This window comes from Schistocerca americana, chromosome 2 (assembly GCF_021461395.2).
Source record: "Schistocerca americana isolate TAMUIC-IGC-003095 chromosome 2, iqSchAmer2.1, whole genome shotgun sequence".
NCBI classification, from domain to species: domain Eukaryota; kingdom Metazoa; phylum Arthropoda; class Insecta; order Orthoptera; family Acrididae; genus Schistocerca; species Schistocerca americana.
The window spans coordinates 430,155,853-430,178,386 of NC_060120.1; the positions used below are offsets into that span (position 1 = coordinate 430,155,853).

At 38.4% G+C, this 22,534-nt stretch overlaps 1 protein-coding gene across 2 annotated transcripts in view; it reads left to right on the forward strand.

Moving 5' to 3' along the window:
* The window catches only part of LOC124592299 (juvenile hormone esterase-like), a 106,008-nt gene that overhangs the window by 66,411 nt on the left and 17,063 nt on the right, over positions 1-22,534 (forward strand). For both annotated transcript variants that reach the window (XM_047131822.1, XM_047131823.1), the window contains exons 5-11: positions 10,658-10,814; positions 11,405-11,590; positions 13,333-13,532; positions 14,950-15,124; positions 15,199-15,374; positions 15,459-15,609; positions 15,717-15,849. In XM_047131822.1, coding sequence (XP_046987778.1) covers positions 10,658-10,814; positions 11,405-11,590; positions 13,333-13,532; positions 14,950-15,124; positions 15,199-15,374; positions 15,459-15,609; positions 15,717-15,849 — 1,178 coding nt within the window. The remainder of the gene's footprint in view (positions 1-10,657; positions 10,815-11,404; positions 11,591-13,332; positions 13,533-14,949; positions 15,125-15,198; positions 15,375-15,458; positions 15,610-15,716; positions 15,850-22,534) is intronic.

Genomic DNA, 22,534 nt, shown 5'->3' on the forward strand with positions numbered 1-22,534 from the left:
TAAAGACAGATAATGTGTATCCAAGGGAACTTGGCCTGTAATTGAAAAAGTGTCATGATCATGTCTCCATTGGCAAAAGATTCCGGAGTAGTCCCCCATTCGGATGTCTGGGAGGGGACTGCCATGGGAGAGGTGACTGTGAGAAAAAGAATGAATAACCAACAAAAGGGTAATATTCTGCAAGTCAGGGCATGGAATGTCAGAAGCTTAAATGTGGTAGGGAAGCTATAAAATCTGAAAAGAGAAATGTAAAGGCTCAATCTAGATATAGTAGGGATCAGTGAAGTTAAATGGAAAGAGGAGATGGATTTCTGGTCAGATGAATGTAGGGTGATATCAACGACAGTAGAAAATGACATGACATGACATGACAGGAGTAGGATTCATTATGAATAGGAAGGTAGGCCAAAAAGTTTGTTACTGTGAACAGTTCAGTGATAGGGTTGTTCTTATCAGAATTGGCAGCAAACCAACACCGACAACAATAGTTTAGATATACGTGCAACGTCGCAAACCGAATACAAAGCAATAGGGAAAGTATTTGAGGATATTGGAAGGGTAATACAGTACATAAAGGGAGATGAAAATCTAGTAGTCATGGGGGACTGGAATGTAGTTTTAGGGGAAGGGGTAGAAGACAAGGTTACAGGAGAGCATGGGCTTAGGTAAGGAATGAGAGAGGAGAAACACCAGTTGAGTTCTGTAATAAATTTCAGCTAATAACAGTGAATACTCTGTTTAAGAATCACAAAATGAGGAGGTATAATTGGAAAAGGCTGGGGGTACGGGAGGATTTCAGTTAGATCACATCATGGTCTGACAGAGATTCCGAAATCAGATACTGGATTGTAAGGCGTACCCAGGAGCAGATATAGATTCAGATCACAATGTAGTAATGATGAAGAGTAGGCTGAAGCTTAAGACGTTAGTCAGGGAGAATCAGTACGCAAAGAATTGAAGATATGCTTGAAATTCTCTAAGGCTATTGATACAGCAATAAGGAATAGCTCAGTAGGCAGTACAGTTGGAGAAGAATGGACGTCTCTGAAAAGGACAATCACAGAAGTTGGAAAGAAAAACATAGGTACAAAGAAGGTAACTGCCAAGAAACCATGGGTAACAACAAATACTTCAGTTGATCGATGACAGAAGAAAGCACAAAAATGTTCAGGGAAATTCAGGGAGACAGAAATACGAGTCACTGAGGAATGAAATAAATAGGAAGTGGAGGGTAGCTAAGATGAAAGGTCTGCATAAAAAAGGTGAAGAAATTGAAAAAGAAATGAATGTCGGAAGGACTGACTGAGCATGCAGGGAAGTCAAAACAGCCTTCAGTGACAGTAAAAGCAAGGGTGGTAACGTTGAGAGTGTAATAGCAATTCCACTGTTAAATGCAGAAGAGAGAGCAGATAGGTGGAAAGAGTACATTGGAAGCCTCTATGAAGAGTAAGATTTGTCGGATGTGATAGAAGAGGAAACAGGAGTCGATTTAGAAGAGATAGTGGATCCAGTAGCAGAATCAGAATTTTAAATAGCTTTGGAGGACTTAAGATCAAATAAAGCAGAAAGAATAGATAAAACTTGATCAGAATTTCTAAAATCACTGGGGAAGTGGCAACAAAATAATAATTCATGTTGGTGTGTAGAATGTACGAGTCTGGCGACACCCTCTGATTTACTGAAAAATGTCATCCCCACAGTTCTGAAGACTGCAAGAGGTGACAAGTGTGAGAATTATCACACAGTCAGGTTAACAGTTCATGCCTCCAAGTTGCTGACAAGAATGGTGTACAGAAGAATAGAAAAGAAAATTGAGGATGTACGAGATGACGATCAGTTTGGCTTCAGGAAAGTTAAAGGTACCAGGGGAGTTATTCTGACATTGCAGATGATAATGGAAGCAAAAATCAAGATACATTCGTAGGATATGTTGACCTGAAAAAAACATTTGACAATGTAAAATGGTGCAAGATGTTCAAAATTCTGCGAAAGATAGGGGTGAGTTACAGGGACAGATCGGTAATATACAATATGTTCAAGAGCCAAGAGGGAATAATAAGAGGAGTGACCAAGAATGAAGTGCTCAGATTTAAAAGGCTGTAAGACAGGGATGTAGTCTTTCACACCTACTGTCCAATCTGTACATCGAAGAAGCAATGATGGTTGCCACAGGACTAGAATTCAAGGCAGGCTACATCATACCAGTCAGAAGATTGATGGAGAAAAAAGGAAAAGTCCTTCAACAAAAAGTGTTAATCAAACAATGGAAAGATGACACGTTAAGTTGCAGATGGGCACAGTTCACAGATACTTAAACACAAGCTTTCAGCCATCCTTCATCAGAAAAAGAAAGAGAAACACCCGCCATTTATCCACACAAGCAAGCACTCCTCATGCAAACGTGATTGCCCACTCCAGCAGCTTGGGTCACAATGCAACTTATCACACAGGATGGAAGCAGCAATTTGGAGGGGGTGGGGAGGAGATGGCAGTGTACAGGTGGAGGGAGAGAGGAGCACTGTCTGGTGGAGCGTGTAAAGACTGGAATGACAAGAGGTGCAGCATCAGGAGGATATGGGACAGGAAGGTGGGGAAAACAGAACAAAAAAGGAGAGGAGTGGAGAAAGATGGGCAGGTGTGTTGGCAGAGGGCGGCAAACAAAGAGGGTGGGAGACGGGAATACAGAGGAGGTAATAGGACAGATGAGGTGAAAACTGTTGGGTGGAGGGCGTGAGGACTGTATGTTACCATAGATTGAGACCAGAATAATTACCAGAGAGAAGAATGTGTTGTAAGAATAACTCCCATCTGCGCGGTTCAGAAAAGCTGGTGGTGGAGGCAAGGATCCAGATGGTTTGGATAGTGAAGCAAGGACACCATCAGCTCTTCCTTACAATGCATTCTCCACCCCAAAATTATCGTGCCTCAACCTACAGTAACATACTATCTCCACACCCTCCACCCAACAGTTTCCACCTCCTCTGTCCTGTCACCTACTCCCCATTCTCGTCTCCTGCCCTCTGCTAATGCAACCTTCCATCTTTCCCTCATCCTCTCCTTTCTTGCTCGGTTTTCCCCACATCACTGAAACTGTGTCTGTTGGCATTCTAGTCTCTGCATACTCTGCCCGACAGCACTCCTCTCTCACCCCATCCAAGTGCTGCTATCCCTTCCTCTTCACCGCCCCTCCAGATTGCTACTTCCATCCTACCTGATAGTTGCATTCTGGCCCAAGCTGTCAAAGTTGGCGATCCTGTGTGCGTGAGGTGCGCTTGCTTATTCGAGTGAACAGTGGGTGTTTCTCTTTCTCTTTCTGATGAAGGCTGTGGCTGAGAGCTTATGAGGAAGTGTCTTTTAATTGTGCCTACCTGCAACTTAACATGTCATCTCTATGGTAAGTGGCAATATGTTTTTTCCTTTTTTAATTGATATTTATAAATTCAAAATCAGAAAGCAGTTATCGTATTAATACTGAATTATTTGCTAAAGAGAATTTCGTGCTATACGTGTAGACTTGAAAGTCTGTGGGTAATGTTTTCTATTATCTGGCATTAAGAAATAAACTGTCGAGTTTTAAATTTGGCACATCAGCCTTGTTGAGTATCCAAGATTTTGGAAAGTGTAATGTCTCCAAAAAGTACACGAGATACAGTATATCAGAGTGCAGGAGACATTAATTGTTTCCAATTATCAAATGAAATACTTTGTATTTCAACCTACTTGCAATGGTCTCATTGTATTCCTGAAAAGGATTGTTGTAAATCGGTGAAGACAATGGCTTTTGTTTTGCAGTCTTTATTAAGCTTTACTGCTTGACATGGCATAATATGAAAAAGGGTTTGATGACATTGGCACTGAACACTTATACATTTAAAATATTCATGTCATTTTCACGAGAATACAACAGATGTTGTGTGATTCTTTGTTATTTTGGTTATTGTGGGTAAGACTTCAATTTGCCAACACATCCCAAAACTTAGCTGCCTCCATGGTAGAGGTTGCTAACACACACTTTTGCGGTGCCGCTCAACCTGGGGGGTAAGCTGGTTTGAATCCTGGTGGATAAAAAAATTTTCGCTCCCAGTATTTGGCTGGTAAGGGGAGAAGAGGTGGTGGTGTAGAGTCCCTGATCACCAAACTTTGCACTGGTATCCTGGTTTAATATAAAACCTCTCCACATTATTTCAGGAAATGAGATCATGAGACACTGTTGATGGTGATCCATCCGTCGGATGGCAATGTTAAGCTTGGCGGCCCCACTTGGTGCTATTCACGAGGAGTAGGTTATGTGCCTGCATTAGGTTTCACCCTCTCCCTTCCTGTCCCTTCTATCATCATTGCGTCACCCAACACAAACATCTCTCTCTCTCTCTCTCTCTCTCACACACACACACACACACACACACACACACACACTACAGACATGTATTATTATAAAAAAAGTTGTAATGGAGCATGTTGCAAATAAACAAACAAAAAAATCCGAAAACTTACATACTAGTTGCAATAAGCTGGCTGAAGATGGAAGCACAAAACCAGAGATAATTTCATCGTTAGGAAAAAAAACCCTAACATTACTCTTTTAGGACTGTGCAGGTACACTAGCCAACAAAATTTTACTTTTTTCCAGCAAATCTTTATGTTCCCGTGTGTGCTGGTAATGAAAATGCAAGATTAACTCTGAATTTGAAGTTATGGTAACTTTATGTTATGGCCTCTGTAAGACTTTCTTACCTTGGCTTATCCCTTGGAGGAAGGTCATTGCAGACGCAACAGCTTTCCCTCATGTTTGTACTTTTCTGCTGGTGGATGTCTGGTTAGTGTCCAGCAGTAATCGGCTAATATTGATGCACCCCCACTTTCTCCGGTATCTCACTTCATCATCTGGAGGAAGTATTCTCTGTGCTCATCAGTTACAGCACCACAGTTGTCAGGAAAGAAGTCTAAGTGCGAAACTAGGAGATGTAACTTTAACGACATGTTGCACCATAGTCTATTGTAGCAGTGCACAAGATTTGCCACAAGACCTTTTAAATTTTTCTGCCCTCTTATTTCCTAGAAAGGTTGTTGACACATGAGCAAAGGCATCCCAAGCTAACTTTTCATCCCTTGTCAGGATGGTGTTGAAATGTTCATCTTTGTACAGTGTGCATATCTGGGGACTAACGAAAATCCCCTCTTTTACTTTTGCCTCACTAAAATGTGGAAATTTCTCTCACAAACAGAGAAATGCTTCTTCCGTTTTGTCCAATGCCTTAATTATATTTTTCATTAGCCTCAATTTTAAATGAAGAGCAAAGAGAATTATATTCTTTCACTTGATAAGTGCTTCATGCATAACATTGTGAGAGCTTTGTTCAAGTGATCGAAGGTTAGGCCAAGTATTGTTTTTATAATGAAGTGCTTGGTGCAGCTATCCAGAGGCACAGAAAGCAACAGAATTTCGTGTGGCCGTTTTGTAGCCTATGCAGTAACAATCATTTCATGCTATCATATGTCTCTTTCACGTAATCGGAAACAATGGTAACACATTACCGTTATACAGTAGCACATGCTTGAGACTTACTTTGGAAGGATCTATAAACAACCACCACTGATCACTTTTATAGTCAATGCCCATAGCTGCCATTAGTCACTGTACATCACTATTAAATACCAAGTTCTTTTAACTTTTGGAAAATGGAAGGAATGGCACAAGGTGGTTAAGGAATGCAGTCACATTTACTGTCTTATCAAGACAATTCCACTATTGTCTTGATGGCTGCAGTGTAGCTTTACCTTTCGGAAATTCCAGATCATTCACTAGGTTATTCAGCTCACACTTGGTTATTGTTTGAATCACTGTACGCTCATCATTACACACAAAATCAGGATCTTTTGAAAAACTAGGTTTTGAAGATGATAATGCAGCACTATTTTCACTACTGCTGTCGTCACAATCACAATCAGTTGGGACAGGAACAGACAGTCCATCTCCATGAGACCATGGTCACATAGCCGATGGTATGGAAGGATAATATGTCAAGGGGAATTTTTTCTTCTTGGAAATACCATGTGTTAATGAATTTATTATACAAAAGTAACACTCATTTAGATGATTTGAGGGTTCTCACCAGATGATGGGCATAGCATAGCCCATTTAAGATCTTTTATGATTCAATCACAAATGAAGATGCAAGACACAAGATACGCAACACACGAGAAGCCCCTGATTTCACAGCCAAAGCACACTCTGTAAAAGCCTTCCTAATATATGGCATTATTGACCTCCTTTGCAATTTCAGTGTAGCCTGTCTGCAAATGTAGCAGAAATAGCCAGCACTGGTTGTTCATTTGCAAGGCATATTGAATCACAGGAGTTACCATGACAACAAGCATAACTGCACTTCTCACAGCACACTAATAGAACACAGTTTGTAACAGACTGAAAATATACTTAAATGAAGCATGCTCTGCTCCTCTCTTCCTCTTCCCCATCCCTTGTTGCTACGAGCCTGGACTAAAAATAGTGACAAAATACACACAGCTATTGTTGCCTGAAACTTCATCACCCTGTATACCATCAGCAGGATTTTGCAGCCTATATGGGTAGGGATTGACCGTGAATGCTGGTAAAATGTAGTTATAACTACATGCACCCCCTAAAACTTGGAAATGAGAGATAATTTGTGATTTTCATTGTCGTTTTTATTATCACCGTGGTCAATATACTTACCATACATTTAATTCACCTCAGGTACATTTTCACTGTTGGCTAGTGTTATTTGTAAATTGAGTGCTTGGAAACAAGTAAATAAGAGGGAAATTATTCTTATCTCTTGATCACAATGAATACCAAATTTTGGAATGAGGCATACTCTACATAAAAAGATTATTTTTCATCAAGACATAACTCCTGACCTCAAAAAGAGTTGAGCAGTGGAAAAAAATCAATTTCCCCTCTCATGCACTGGTGCAACATTCAGCCTATTTTGCAGATGTAACCCTTAGTTTTCTCCCTAAACACAAACTCCATGTCACTAATCAAAGTCTTTCTGACTACTGTTACATTTTCTGTTCGTAAACATGTCATTAGAATAAATTAATACAGTCAAAAATTTCCAGTTCATTGATAGCATGCCAAAAGGCTGTGAACAAAACATATTTTCAGTTACTAATTATTAGAACAGGTAATGATGTATGTCTGTTCATTATTTTTATTTATCTGATGTAATTATTTGTTGAGATCGTTGTTATCCATTTCTGATTGTCTCAGATAGCCAGAGTTATTTCTGTAGGAAGATAATGGTATGCAAACTTTCAATTCAGGGACAGTAACTTTTTCTTGTAATAAGTAATTGAACTACATTTTTAGTGACTTGAATTCATAAAGAAAAACACTTTGTGAGCAACTGCTAACACACTATAAAATTCTACCACCACAAAATCCTTACTGTCATATTGACTTCCCAGTAGTAACTAACTCACAGTTACAGCCATGATAACATATAATTCATTATAACAATGTCAATAGTTTTAGAATCTTTGGGCATAATTTGTAATTAATTTACAATGACGAATGACATGTAAAATTATTGAAGTGTAATAATTCACACAGCTTAAAATGTAAATATAGATCTAATGGTTAGTTTCGACAAATACAAACACTTTTTGTTACAAATTCTACATTGTCGGTATTTTTAACAATTAATATTAGAAATTGCTAATTTAAAACAGAATTAAGTGGTATCACAATATGACATTTGTTATTCTTTTATACACTTTAAGTTTTGATGTATTGTGTTCTAGAATACCTCAGTCTCATTACTACAGTACTAAGAGTATTACAATATGAGAGAAATGTGAAACTATGGAGTAATGAGATTCAATTCAGAGTGGGAGAACATTACATATAATGCGCCACTGGATTTGGTGCTTGGCCCACTCCTGTTCTTTGTGTACATAAATGATTTTCCAGGGACAGTGGAGAGCTCTTCAGAAACTATCATGGTTGCTGGTGACACAAGTATATTTGTAAAAAGCCCGAAGATATCCGTACTAGACACAGCCAGGAGACTAATGGAACAGGTTTACAACTGCTTCACAGTCAACACTTTAACCTTTAATTGCGCGAAAACTAATGTTATGGAATTCTAAACAAAGAAAATTGACTTCTAGGTACTGGAAGTAGGCATCAGTGGGGATGCACTGGGTGTGGCACCTTGTATGAAGTTCTTGGGCATCAATGTGGATAATAAACGGAGGTGGCAACAACATGTGGATAAGTTAACCAGAAAGCACAGTTCTGTCTGGTTTAAACTGTGAAGTTTCTCTTACTGTGTTGATATGCAGGCGAGATTGCTAGCATACTTTCACCCAGTTCTGTCCTGTGGCTTAATCTTCTGGGACATTGCAGCTGAGATGAAAAAAGTCATTATTATACATAAATGTGCAATAATAATACTGTGCAAAGTTGATAACCGTACATCTTGCAGAAGCCTTTTCATGGAGATAAGACTTCTTATACTTACATGCCAGTACATATACTCCATTATGGTATTTGTGCAAATAACAAGAGCGAATTTAGGATGAACTTAGCAATTCACAACCACAATATTACAAGCAGAAATAATTTCCATAAAGACTGTGCATCCCTCTCTGGGGTTCAGAATGGAGTTTTATAGTCTGGTGCAAATTCTATAGCAAGTTGCCACTGGACATCAGGCAGGAAATAGCAAATCTCTAAATATTTAAACACAAAGTAAAAGAACACCTCATTAGCCAGTCCTACAATACAGGACATCCCACTTAACTCCATTACTTGATGTATTTCTGAATTGAAACTAAATATGAAAAAATGCAGTTGGCCAGGAATGCGCCCATGTCAAGGCTCACACAGTCGGCTGGAACATACAATCCATAAAAATAAACAAACATAGCGTTCGACACTAAATACAAATTTTTAAATGGCACCTGTATATCTTATCTACTGAAATGAAAATTAGAGGTACAAATAGTGATGACAGGCTTGGTTTCACTGTTCTAAATTTCATACCTTCTGAAAAAGGATGGCAGTGGTTCCAGTTTCTGGTGTAATGCGCAGAGCAAGGGGTTGCCTTCACTGTCCAATTGGTAGAAAAACATACACATCCCATTTAAATAAATGTAACACTGTATTGAAAAGAATTTTGGTTACTTTTGTGGATTGTACATTCCCGCCCATTGTGCGAGCCTCTGACATGTTTCATCCCTGCCAGTTGCAATTTTTTTTTTCCCAGAAATATGTGAGATTGCAGAGTTAGGTGGGACACCCTGTGTACATGAATACTTTTTCTCGGGAATGTAAATTCTACCTCATTCTAATATTTGTATCTGACAGAACTTGATTTTGCCAATATGTATAGAGTGTTTGACTACTGACTATTATGGGTACAAATGAAAGGGGCAAGACAGGACAACAGTTTGCTTGTTTCACTGTCCTAAACTTGCCCCTTTTGTTTGTACCTATAATAGTCAAACTCCATGTAGACAGTTAATATTGGTCTGTGTAGAGTCTATATGCTTTGTTTGAAGTATTATATAGTAACAACAGCAGTTGTTTTCTTCAAAGTAGCCATTTTTCTCCTAACAAACGATACAGGGTGGTCAGAAATGGTCTGAAAAGCTTGTAATTGTGTTGCAGGGTAGGTTGTGCTGACAAATAATTGTCAAGAAAAAAATTCTTTGCATTGCACCATTTCAGAGTTAATTATCATTGAAGTTAGTCAGTCAGGCCATTGTGTGCAACAAATTCAAGTGACCTGCCAGGGACAGTCACCAAATGTGTTCTTGGTTTGCCTTCCTAAAACTGAACAAGAGAATGATGCAAAACTTGGACATGTGATGGTAGTTGGAATTGGACCTGAACCAAGGGCTGAACAGTCTCGTGCAATATCACCTAGGCTATGAGAACAGTTGGCATTAATTTTATCTGGCATGCCACTTGAATTTGTGCACTTAGTGGCCTAATTAACTCTAAAACATGCCAATTTTTTTGTTAAACAATTACTCCTCATCACAGCTTACCCTGCAACTCCTTTACAAGCTTCTCAGACTCTCACTGACCACCCTGTGTAAAGTAATCTAGAAGCAATTACTATAATTATTGGTTTGGGTAGATCAGCACTGGTTATAATTTGTTGTTAATATATTTTGCAGAAGTAGCCAGCAGTGTTTGATTCTGCCTGTTAATGTATAACGACTTGTTTCACATCTGTGAAGGCTCTCCTCCCTGATGGGACTGACAGAGCATGATGTGGGAGTGAATGATTGAATAACCATAGAACCACTTCAAGGGTGTTGTTATGTCATTGGAGCACTAGGAAATGTAAATTATTTTTTAAACTCTATTTTTGTATTTTCATTGTTAGATCAAGTATTTTCCAGATAATCCTCATCAGAAGCACATTTATTTACATTAAGTACAACACTTTGTAATGCGTCCTCATTTGCCTGGCCCCTAATTTTTATACCCATTGTGAAAGCAAAATAAAAAGCGATAAAATCACATTTGATCTCCTAGTGTAACTGTGCAAATGTAAAGCTTTCATAGCTTTGTTACTAAAAAAAAAATTCATATGATGAGTAATTCTGATTTTTGGCATTACTAATAAATATGTTTTAATGTAATACATTACAGATTCCTTCAGAAAATGAGTCACTGAAAGCTGTTATGGTATGGTTTCATGGAGGTGGATTTGGATTTGGATCAGGAAACACTGATCTTTATGGTCCAGATTATTTAGTTGCTGCTGATGTTATTGTAGTCACATTGAATTACCGTCTTGGAGCTCTTGGTAAATACCTTGTGGAAACATTGCTTAAGTTCTCTTGGTCAAATTAGCAGGTAGTCTTGATTACCTTCCTCAAACCAGAAAAACACTGTAATTGCTCTAATAAACATTTCAAGTTTCCCACGTCAGTAACGCTTACAAGCAGTCTTGTATTACTTTACTGTTGAGTGTAAAATGTACCATTCAGCATTGATAACATGACTGTTGTAGGCAGTTTCACGTATTATTCGTCTACAAAACTAATACACTGTTTTCCTTGTGTGTTAATGTTTGTGCATGGATAGGTGGTGTTTTGACACCATATAATGAACAGATAGAAGGGTGAATGAGTCAGATGGCAGTTCAAAAACTAAAAAGCAGTTGTAACAGAAAGGTGGCACAAGTGATTAAAATTCAGGCAGTTGTAAAATGGAATCAACTCTGTAATTCTATTGAATATCAGCATTTTCTCCATGAGAAGATAATCAGTGTGAAATGACGGAACATATCTTTTGTGAAGCATATTTTACAGGCCTATTTCTTTGTAAGCTTTAATTAATTTTAAGACATAATGTAGTAGTTTAAAAAGTGGACAAATGTTTGTTTCTCAACAGGCTTTTTAAGTTTGGAAGATGCAACTATACCAGGCAATAATGGCCTTAAGGACCAAGTAGCTGCCCTCAGATGGATTCAGCAGAACATCATAAACTTTGGTGGTGACCCAAATAATGTTACAATATTTGGTGAAAGTGCTGGTGGTGCCTCTGTACAATACCATTTGATATCTCCAATGTCAAAAGGTAGTAATTGTTTAGAATGCCTTTGGTAGCATATGCATATCTTCTCTCTCTCTCTCTCTCTCTCTCTCTCTCTCTCTCTCTCTCTCTCTCTCTCTCTGTCTGTGTGTGTTTTAACTACATGACACCAAATATGTGATCCATTTTGAGCTTCCCTTACAATGTTGATAGTACAGAACATTGGAGCTCATTTGTAATTGTTATGTTGTTCTCCTTTTGTGATACCTGCTTTGGAAACATCTTATAAAAATGAATCAATTTGCAGTACACCATTTTGCTGCTTACAAAACCCCATAGAAATAAAAAGATCTAGCAAGGGTGTACTGATCAGTCGTCATACTCTATTTACACCAAACTACAATTTTCATTCTCCTGAAGGTACCATGTATTATTCCCAAGATATTGTGGTAAAGCTTCATAGTGTTTGAGAGAAACAGAGAATATCATGTGACAATTGATATCGCCCAACTGTCCGTCCATTGTACACGACGAAGGTCAGCATCTGTTTCATTTCCAATGCCTCCAGACATTGCAACTGAGGGGTCTACAACTAGCATATGAGATTTGTGCAGGGATTTCTGCAGGAATCGATTGCAGACCAGAGCTTCACAGTGAGTCTCCTTTTCACCAATGATACCTCACAATGCAAATTTACCCGTAAAGTGTGGGCTAGCATCGTGGGAGTCTGTTTAATTGGACTGTACATTCCCCCACACCAACTTGATGGTTGCACATATCTTGTATTGCTGCGAGATGTTCTGCCGGTCATGCTGTATGATGTTTCATGCCTATTCACCACAACATTCAATTTCAGCACAATGGAACCCCCATGCATTTCAGCGGACAAGTGATGGTACATCGGTCGGCAACCTTTCCTGCCCACTGGATTGGCATGGAGGCTAGTCACATGGCCACCACAATCACCCAATCTGTCCCAAATACATTTATTCCTGTGGGAATGGGGTATCTAAAGGGCCTTGTGTACAAAACAGCTGTTACATCACTGGAGGACCTAGTGGACAGGACTGTTGTGGCACCAGGATATCTTCAAGTATCTTTAAGAGGAGTTTCCATTCACTGGAGCGTCAATGTCAAGCGTGTCTCAATGCATCTGGACAAAACTTTGAGCATCTCCAGTAGTGGGTGTCCAGTTGTAGCATGTGACTAAATAACTGCAGTGCCATTTAATAGCTCCGGATGGCTTTTACAACCCTCGGTTCCTGTGTAATTACTGATCCTTGCTGTATGCTCGATGTGCTATGTCAGTTTGTAAACTACTTTTTTAATCACCGTCTGTGTGTGTGTGTGTGTGTGTGTGTGTGTGTGTGTGTGTGTGTGTGTACATTATCTGTACGCACTTTGAGTAAGCTGAGAGAGGAATATGCCATACGATAATGTTACGTGTGCAATATCTCTTTGTGAATGTTCTCTGTAGCGTGCACATTTGAAGTTAGATTAGAAATAAATGTAATATAATTTTGTTGCGGTTATTGCTACTCAAGTTATTTTCATTGACGTTTTTTCCTTTACTTTTCCGTATTGTGTTGTCGCACATTTGTTTAAAGAAATGTTGTTTGATATTTTCAGGGAGTTTCAAAGTTTCTTGCAGATTTTTTTTTTTCCCCAAATTGATGATAAAATATACAATGCAAACCTATGAATAGTTTGTGTCATTATAGCTTTTGATTCACTGAATATTTAGACCTATTAATACAGTTACATATTAAATATATTTTCTTATTTAGGACTTTTTCACAAAGCAATTGCACAGAGTGGTTCTATTTTTAATCCTTGGGCAAGCAGAAAAACTTTGAAGGAGAGGTCGTTTGCCTTGGGTGCTGTGCTGGGATGTAAAACAAATGACCCAAAAGTGCTAATTGATTTTCTCAGGACTTGCACTCCAAAACAGATAGTGGACGGCACTGCAAAAATAGTAACTCTTGACGTAAGTTGACTGAAATTATTTTAGACTTACTCAGTTTTGTGCTGTTCATTATAAAATAAGCACACCAGACAGAAAATTAGTCACAAGCAGGAAACATCACACTAATATCATGTAATATCACTTGAAACCTTTGAAATTTCCTTAATTTGGCAAACAAGAGTGTCCACAAGTTTCCTTTGGTACGCCATATCCAGCTGAAGCCATTTGTTGATGTTTAAATCCATATTGTATGTTTGTTGATTACTATATTTCATCTGCTGTTCCAAATAGTCCCAGACATTTTCTATGCGATTAAAAATAAGTTATTTAGCTAGCCAAGCAGGGATCTGTAGGGTACCTTATTGTTTGTCAAACCAGGCATGTATGTGTGTAGCTCTGTGAGCCCAGCTGTTGTCATCTTAGAAGACAGAAGTGTCCACACAATATTCATCATGAAGATGTGCTATAAAGGGCAACACTGGGCCACCGATAATGTTAAAATAAACATCGTGGTTAATGCTCATAGTGACCTGAATGAGTGGGCCCACGTCATGTTAGGAAAAGTGCCTCCAAAACGTCACAGAACTAACTCTGTCCTCAGCTACATCCTCCACACAATGCAGGTTTTCTATCTGTTGGGTTGCCAGTGCTCTTGAGGCCTTACAGGATTTGAAAAAGTGAGAGAATTATGACTTATCAGACCACACTACAGGCCTGCAGTCGGCTACTGTCCAGTTTTTGTGTTATCTAGCCCACTGGGCACTTTATGTACCACTATGACCAATGATCTTTTGTGAAGTACCTGACTCCAAATGACCACAATGTGCAGTTGCCTCTGCAATGTCCACTTGGGAACTGGTTGAGATGGAACTGCATTCACTAACAATAGCAGCTGATTTGAAACCATTTGTCACTGACAAGGTGCGGCACTCATCTCCAGTCCCTGTTGGTTAGAATCTTTTTATGATCACTGTTCTTACTTGCCCACCTTGTAGGGACGTTGGACTGTCTATGGTCGCACACTAACAAATTGGACAACTTCATTCACGGTGCTTTCATGGGTATGTCATAACATGATAGCTCCTCTCTGCCACTCTATTACCTCTCCAGGTTGACCCACCTTACTGCGCTGATTCCATACTACCACCTGGCACATCTACACCATTTCACTTCCACGAGTTACAGTTGAGAGCCATAAAATTGCCAGTTATCATTTGCGCACCACATGCAGCATTCCAAAGTGGCTAATCTGCGTCTTTAATGGGGTTCTTAATATTTTGTCCAGTGAGCTTACTTGGTGCTCAAACTGTTACACTGAACGTATGATGATTTTCTCTGTCTGTTGGAGAGTTTGGAGATAGTGTAAATTAGCTCATTATTATTATTATTGTTGTTGTTGTTGTTGTTGTTGTTGTTACTATTATTTTTTCTATGCTAGGACAAACGGAGAGGAAACAGCATACCATTTTTACCAATACCAGAAAAGGACTCCGGCAGTTCACAAGAAGTCTTCCTACCTGATAACCCACAAAATATTGTAAAATCAGGAAAATTCTGTGATGTGCCTTACCTAACTGGAGTTACTTCTCATGAAGGCTTAATGGAGCTTAGAAGTATGTCATCCTCATAGTTTCCATTGTACAGGTTGTTAAAATTAATAACTTCTGATACTTATTAAATATTTCAGATATTCTAAAAAAGCCAGAGTTACTGAAAGAAATAGACGCAGACTTTGAAAGATTTGTGCCGGAGGATATGGAACTGAGAGAAAGTGAAAGATTGAAGAAAGCCAGTGATATGATAAGACAGTTTTACTTTGATGGTAAAGCACTCACAAAAGATAGCATAATGGATTATGTAAATGTATGTGAAATTAATTTTTCTACATGACTGTTTCAGTATATCATTTGAATTTCGAGATATCGATGAGCTTTTTCTGGCCTTTAGTTGCAGACTGATATAAACTTCGCACACGGAGTGTACCAAACAGCAAATTACCACGTGAAGTATAGTCGCAGCCCATTATATTATTATAATTTTGGGTTTGATAGTGTTCTGGGTGTCTTCAAACGTTTTGTCGGTGCATCTCATCTTCCTGGTAATTACTTTGTTACTATTTCTGTGCACAAATATAAACTTAGTTTTAACACTGTCACAGATGTTCTGAAATTTTTTGTTTATTGCTATTTGATCATTTTATTTCAGGTGTTTGTCATATCGATGATATTGGATACTTATTCCATATGTCAATTGTTGATATCACTGTAGAACATGACTCTATAGAAATGTCAACTATACGAAGGATGGTGAAGTTGTGGACAAATTTTGCAAAGACTGGGTATGCTTAAATATTGTACCAATTATTGCATGTTAATGTTACAAAAAAAAACCTTGATAACTTCTTTGAGTCTTGCACCTCCTTTGTGATGATTAGTTCGCATTTATAAATCTTTGTTTTAGTGCAGCAGTGTAGATCTTATTTTCTCAGAAGTGGGGAAAATACTTCTGCATTCCTTTTGCTGTAAGTCTCAGAATGATTTTTAGTCATATTCACCCAGAAATTATTTCTAAATATAATTAACTTTTTTCATGCTCCACAGAAAAAGACAGGAAATAAAGGGCCATGTAACTACTAAGATTTAAAACTTTTCCTGCTACAGAAACAAGGAAACTTGCAGCAGAGCTGACAGGCAAATGCCCATTTTGTAGGATGAAGGGAAATAAATAGAATGGGGTGAGTGTAAGAGGATTAGGATGTAAGGTACAGGAGTGAAGGAAGTCACTGAAAATTCTGATCAGTGGAGAAACTAGGGGAAAAGCTAAATAGTGCTCTGATTTTGGTGACTCATCAAAATTGTAAAGGTTGCTTGTGTTGCTCCAAGAATCATTGTACGAGTCATCGTATAGCCAGTTTCCAATTTTTCAACATATAATGTAACTTGTTAGATAAAAAATCTACTCACCATGCCACAGCAGGAGAGCATACCCATATAAAGATTAAGGAAATTTGCAGGTTTACGGAGCCAGTGGCTCCCTCTGGCAAAAGGGCCAAAGGAAGAGGAATGAAGTGAAAGGAGAGGTCAGGTTTAGGACATTTGGAAAAGTCACCCAGAAACCAGATCAGGCTAGACTTAGTGGATGGAATGAATAGGAGCAATCAATCTTTCCTTCTCATCCCATCTGGTAAGTCATCCATGACCTGGAATTCTAGGCAATTTTTCCAAACTCCCCATTTCCTAAACTTCAGGAGTCCCTTTTCTTCATCGCTCTTCCTTCCCCTTCAGCCTTCTGCCAGAAGGAGCCACCAGCTCTGAAAGCTTGCAAATTTCCTTAACCTTTGTATATGTATTTTCTCCAACTGCCTCATGGTGAGTAGATTTGTTATCTATCTGTGTATATTATATTTCTATCACATATAGTAACATTTTTGGGATCACTCAAGGTCTTCTGTATTTGAACATGGAAGCATCTACGCCAGAGACTTGCATGTTTCTGTAACTAATTTCTCTGCAAATTTCTTATCCTCTGCCATGGGACTAAGAGATTTAGGTCTCTTCTGTCACTGTAAAGACCATAAGCCAGTAAAACACAGAAAACAACCAAATAGGCAGACAGCATTCGTGGCATCCACATGTTGATTTTATACTTTTCGTACTTACTATTCTTATGTATCACTTCTTTGACAAAATTCAGTTAGTTGAGTGAAACAGTGGGCAAGAAATTATCATTAGACAATAATATGGAACAGAAAGAAATTGTTGATCTGTTGCTATTAAACTGTCACAGTAGTAAGATGCAAAATTGCATCTGTTGTGGCTGATAATACAAAGAGGTGGCTCTAATTCCCATCTGCTGCTAAAGCCCTTCTCGAGGATGTGTGATGACGTGGAATGAGGATTACTTTCTCTCTTGAGGCCATCTATGAAGATACTTACATAAATAAGCATTGTTATTGACATACATATTACTAAAGTGGCATCTAATCAAAACATATGCAACTTGTAACTAAATGTGTCTTTCAAAATGTGCTACTAACTGTGTATCCCCTACACAGTACACAGTAACTGTAGTTACAACTTATGATACATACTAAAAATAAAACAAAAAAACTGTCATGTCTGTCTGTTTGTTTGAATATGTTAATCTCCAAAACCACCAGACAAATTTTCATGGGATTCTCACAGGTAAATTAAGCACAGCTTGGAGCAACATACAGGGTTCATTTAATCAAAATTGGGTAAAAAAAATGTCATGATTTAAAGTTTTATCTAAAATTAGTTTACAAAAGAACCAATAGATACTGTTGTTATTCTTTTTTAACTGTGTGATAGATGTTTTTTTCAGAAGTTTGCATCAGTGACAGATTTCAGTGCTGCAATCTTATCTTCATGAATACAAAAGACATTGAATTTACTTAGTTAAGATATATGGATTTACTGACTGTGCTTTGTGTATTAAAAACTTTATGACATTGCTTTGCTTCTTGCTTCTTTCTTCTTCTTCTTCTTCTTCTTCTTCTGCTGCTGCTGCTGCTGCTGCTGCTGTTTCTTATCCATTAATGGATGTTGGCGACCACATGTTGTGTTTTTCTTCTGTGAACTGCAGTATGAAACAGCTGGTCTACACTTCGCAGTCGAGTCCACTGCTTTATATTGTTCAACCAGGATGTTTTTCTTCGCCCTTGTCTTTTTCCTTCAACCTTCCCTTCTATTATTAACTGCAGAGGCATATATTTGGTATTCCATACTATATGTCGTAGGTATGCAGTTTTTCTTCTTTTAAGCACTGTCAACATTTCTTGCTGCTTGTTCATTTGTTCCAGTACGTCGGTGTTGGTTATTCATGCAGTCCATGGTATTTTAAGCATTCTGCAATAAATACACATTTCAAAGGGCTCTAACTTCTTTATTGTTGTCATATTTAGTGTCCGTCCTTCAGAGCCATATAGAAGCATGGACCGGATGTAGGATTTAACAAATCGGACTCCAAGGTTTAGGTCTAGGCCTGTGCTTGTAAGAATATTCTTAAACTTTATGAAGGTGATTTGGACATTCTCAGTGCGACATTTTATGTCTGTTCGCCAGTCTTCACAAAGCCAGGTTCCGAGGTATTTAAACTTGTTGACTCTTTGTATTACAGACCCTTGCCTCTTTCGCTAGGTATTATTTATGTTATTTTCTAGGAAAACGAATTTATTGAGTCTGTTCTGTGATTTTAATGCCTACTCATTACATTTTGATTTACTTTGTTGTTTACAAACTAAAAAGCCTAGAAAATGATAGTCTTTTTCAATGCACCAGAATGGCTAAAAGATTGAGAACTATGTCTTCTCAAGAATCCAGTGAAGATTGTGAGACGAGAATACAAGTTATCAGGCCTTAGACACTTACAGCTACCCATGCAAAGCCAGGATGGATGGCCAATATTAAATGTATAAAGCTGGCCAAAGTTCCTTATGCAATAAGACTACTGCTAAACCAAAATTGTCAAAACTCAGGAAAAATAACATTTGAAAAATCAAAAGTAGATGCTTGCAGTTTGCAGCAGAGATGAAGATTTTCACAAAGTTGTTCAAAGTTCGTTATGTGCAACTTTCTGTTGGTAGTCTTCTTATGATGATTGATAGAACTGTTTGTTTATAAACTATGGTCACTGTTGTCGAATGGCTCTTATGTTCCTCAATGTCGGGGACTATGGATTCCTATTATGCTTGAAGGCAGTTGGACTTCAGTGGAGATTAATTAATGTTTTACTTCTTGTCTCATTGTTGTCACTTTCTTTTTCGAAAGAAACAACCAGTCAGATTCTGCACTTTCCTGGTGCTGGATCTTTTTTTACACAATCACCTTATTTATCTGAAGGGCAGTTAGTTCTTCACAGTAATAATGTCACCTAGTGCTAGAATATAGAGATGCATTTATCTACTACAGCACCACAATTCCAGTGAATGATTAGTCTGTAAGAATTTCATTTGTTCTAAAAATTGAAAAAAAAGGAAAAAGCTAAGTGAGAAATTTTTAAACATCGTTCACAATTGTTAATATTGCAGCTGAAGGCTGAGTAAGCCTCACAAGGTATTGGCAGAAATAAATCTGTGAGGGCGGGTCTAGAGTCATGCTTGGTTAGCTATATGGTGAGTAGCAACTATCCTTCTCATAATATTGTTACATTCCATCCTGGATTTTCCATTGATTGTGTGTTTATGATAAGAAATGTAGGGAAATAAAGCAGTTTACTGTAACAGATGTGGAGAACACTGAAGAAAGTGTCAAAGACAGTTTGATATTGTCTTGTGTTCTTTACTAACTATGCAATGTGACTGGCTCCATTTTTGTGTGACATTCAACAGCTTTGCCATGATTGACTTTTAGCCACCACTTTTCAAGGAAAAAACACAAGACTTACACTCAATTACAGACTTGTATTGCTGCTATGACACACACTCCCTTGTAAAAATCAGCAAGGCACCGAATTGTCCAGGACTCAACACCTTCCTCTTTCACCTCCATACATGAGACTCTAAAGCTGTATTAAAGGAACTGACTGGTGAATAATTATTTCGTGATATTTTGTAAAGCATCCATGAGTATACTACACTGTTATTTAGTGCAAAATCACTCTTTCATAGCACATACTTCTATGTAGCACACAATTGAAAACTGATTAGAGCTATAATGCTTCTGTAGGTCTAATGACCTCAAGAAATAAGATCAGTTTTCCTCGTGAGAAATGTTGTGAGATTACGTCTTGTACCTTGCAAGTTGCAAGTTACATAAGCAATGTGTTGTACCATGTTTACAGTAAACATCTGTGTACTGTTTAGGAGGCCTGTATGCTACAGGTTGTCCAGATGAAAGATGTAGCATGATGTAATAACAGGGTGTATACAACCCGGGAGATCCGGGAAAAACCCGGGAAGTTTTTCATCCGGAAGAAAACTGGGAAAATCCCAGGAATTTTTTAGAATTCCAGGAATTTTTCGTTGTTTTAGTTTTCAATCAAATTTTTGTAATTTTGACTGGTAAGAATCGATACTCTAACAAAGGATTTTACTGTATCCCGGTACTGCAGAATAATACTGCAACAATAAAACGAGGGGGGGGGGGGGGGGGGGGGAAACGAAAATAAAACATAAATTGGAAAGGAAATGAGCCACATACAACAACAAAACACAGTGCTCATACAAGCATTTGCCAACAGCAAAATGTGTCAAAGGCTTTAGGAAGACTGTGCAATGCTTCATAACAACAAATTGCCTCCGATGAGTATGACGTCACAACTGTTTACATTATATTCGTTTTAGCAGTTACGAGGGGCTCATGCGCATGCGGAGTTGAGTGGCGTATGAGTAATACCTTCTCCCGTTTCTGGCTACAGAAATGTGGCTGTTGGCTGTGTAAGCAGTTGCAGCAAGCAGCTAGATGCAACCGGGAAAAATTTTACTGCCGCGCCCAAACTGCCAGATTCACGCATGCGCAGTGGGCCCTAATATATGAGAGTGTGTTGGGGGGGGGGGGGGGGGGGGGTGCCAAATTCATGTTCTTGAGCAGGAAAAACCTTGTTTCACAAAGCGCCTAGCATCCAGTGCACGTTGGTCTATCATTTACTCATATGATTTTGATGCGCATCTTTTGTTGGTTTTTGAACACACTCTGTAAGTTGATTTCTGAATGAATCATAAGCCGTGCAGGGTAGCCGTGCGGTCCAGGGCGACTTGTCACTGTTCACGCGGCTCCTCCCTCAAGTATGGGTGTGTGTGTTGTCCTTAGCGTAGGCTAGTTTAAGTTAGATTAAGTAGTGTGTAAGCCTAGGGACCAATGACATCAGCAGTTTGGTCCAATAGTAAAAAAAAAAATAATAATAATAATAAGTTGATTTTTGGATGTGTGCATAGTGTACGTGATGTCTCCATCAGTGTAATCCTCATCGCATGTAGAAATAAACTTTCCTGCAGGCAAAAGGGGACTGTCAATCGCTGTCTGATTATGTTGTTGATTGGGTTTGTGAGTGATTAAGGTTGTTATAATTACTAGAGAAATCCATAGATTCAGACTACCATAATGGAAATAAATGACCAACAGGTAAGAAAGATTACGTATTATCTTCTTGGTGTATCAAGGAAAATGAAATTTTGTCAGAAATTTTTTGGCCAGATCGGTACACTAGTAAGGTCCAGTTGTACAGTCCCCGTCTAGCAGCCACTTAATTTCTATTCTGGAAGTAGCGCGGAAAATGGTTTGTACAAACATAACAACGCCTAACTGGAGAATAATCAGGTATAAGTAAACTGGTGATTCTGGCAGGGTTAGTGCAGTTACCCGGCGAATTAGTTTTGACAAAGGCAGGAATAGTTCCAGAATTAGTCATGACAAGATTGCTTGTTAGAGAGAGGAAGGAGAAGAAACGGGGACACTACACAAATTAGGAAAGAATATGAAGATTCCAAATTTATATAAAAATCTCAAACTACTACATTTCTATCTCATACTCGAGAAACTTGAGCATATGAATGAAATGTGAAACTATTTTCTAACATACAGCTTTTTGCTTGTAGTAGGCCTAATAGGCATTTTATGTTGGCCTTCGTGAATTATATTCTGTCGTATTATAAAAATGACCATTTGTGCCAAAAGAGTCACATTTATTTGGTGTGTGTTACAATTTCTGCAGTGTTAGAAAGGCCTATTTTGTTTTAACTGGCAGACAGTGACAAGACAGATCTAGTCAGATCGAGAAACCACCCTAGCCTTGGGTACTATTCGTATTAATGCAGTTGTAAAACCGCTGTATAAGAAGGGGGATGAGACGGATACTGCTAACTATAGGCCAATATCACTACTGACAAGCTTTTCAAAGCTTTTAGAGAAACTAATGCATCCCAGGATAGTTAAGCAACTCAGTGAACACAATATCTTCAGCAAAAGTCAGTTTGAATTTCAGAAAGGTTTGTCAACAGAAGATGCAATATTTGCATTTACTGGCAAACTCTTGGAATCTATCAACAAAAAACTGAAAGTGATTGG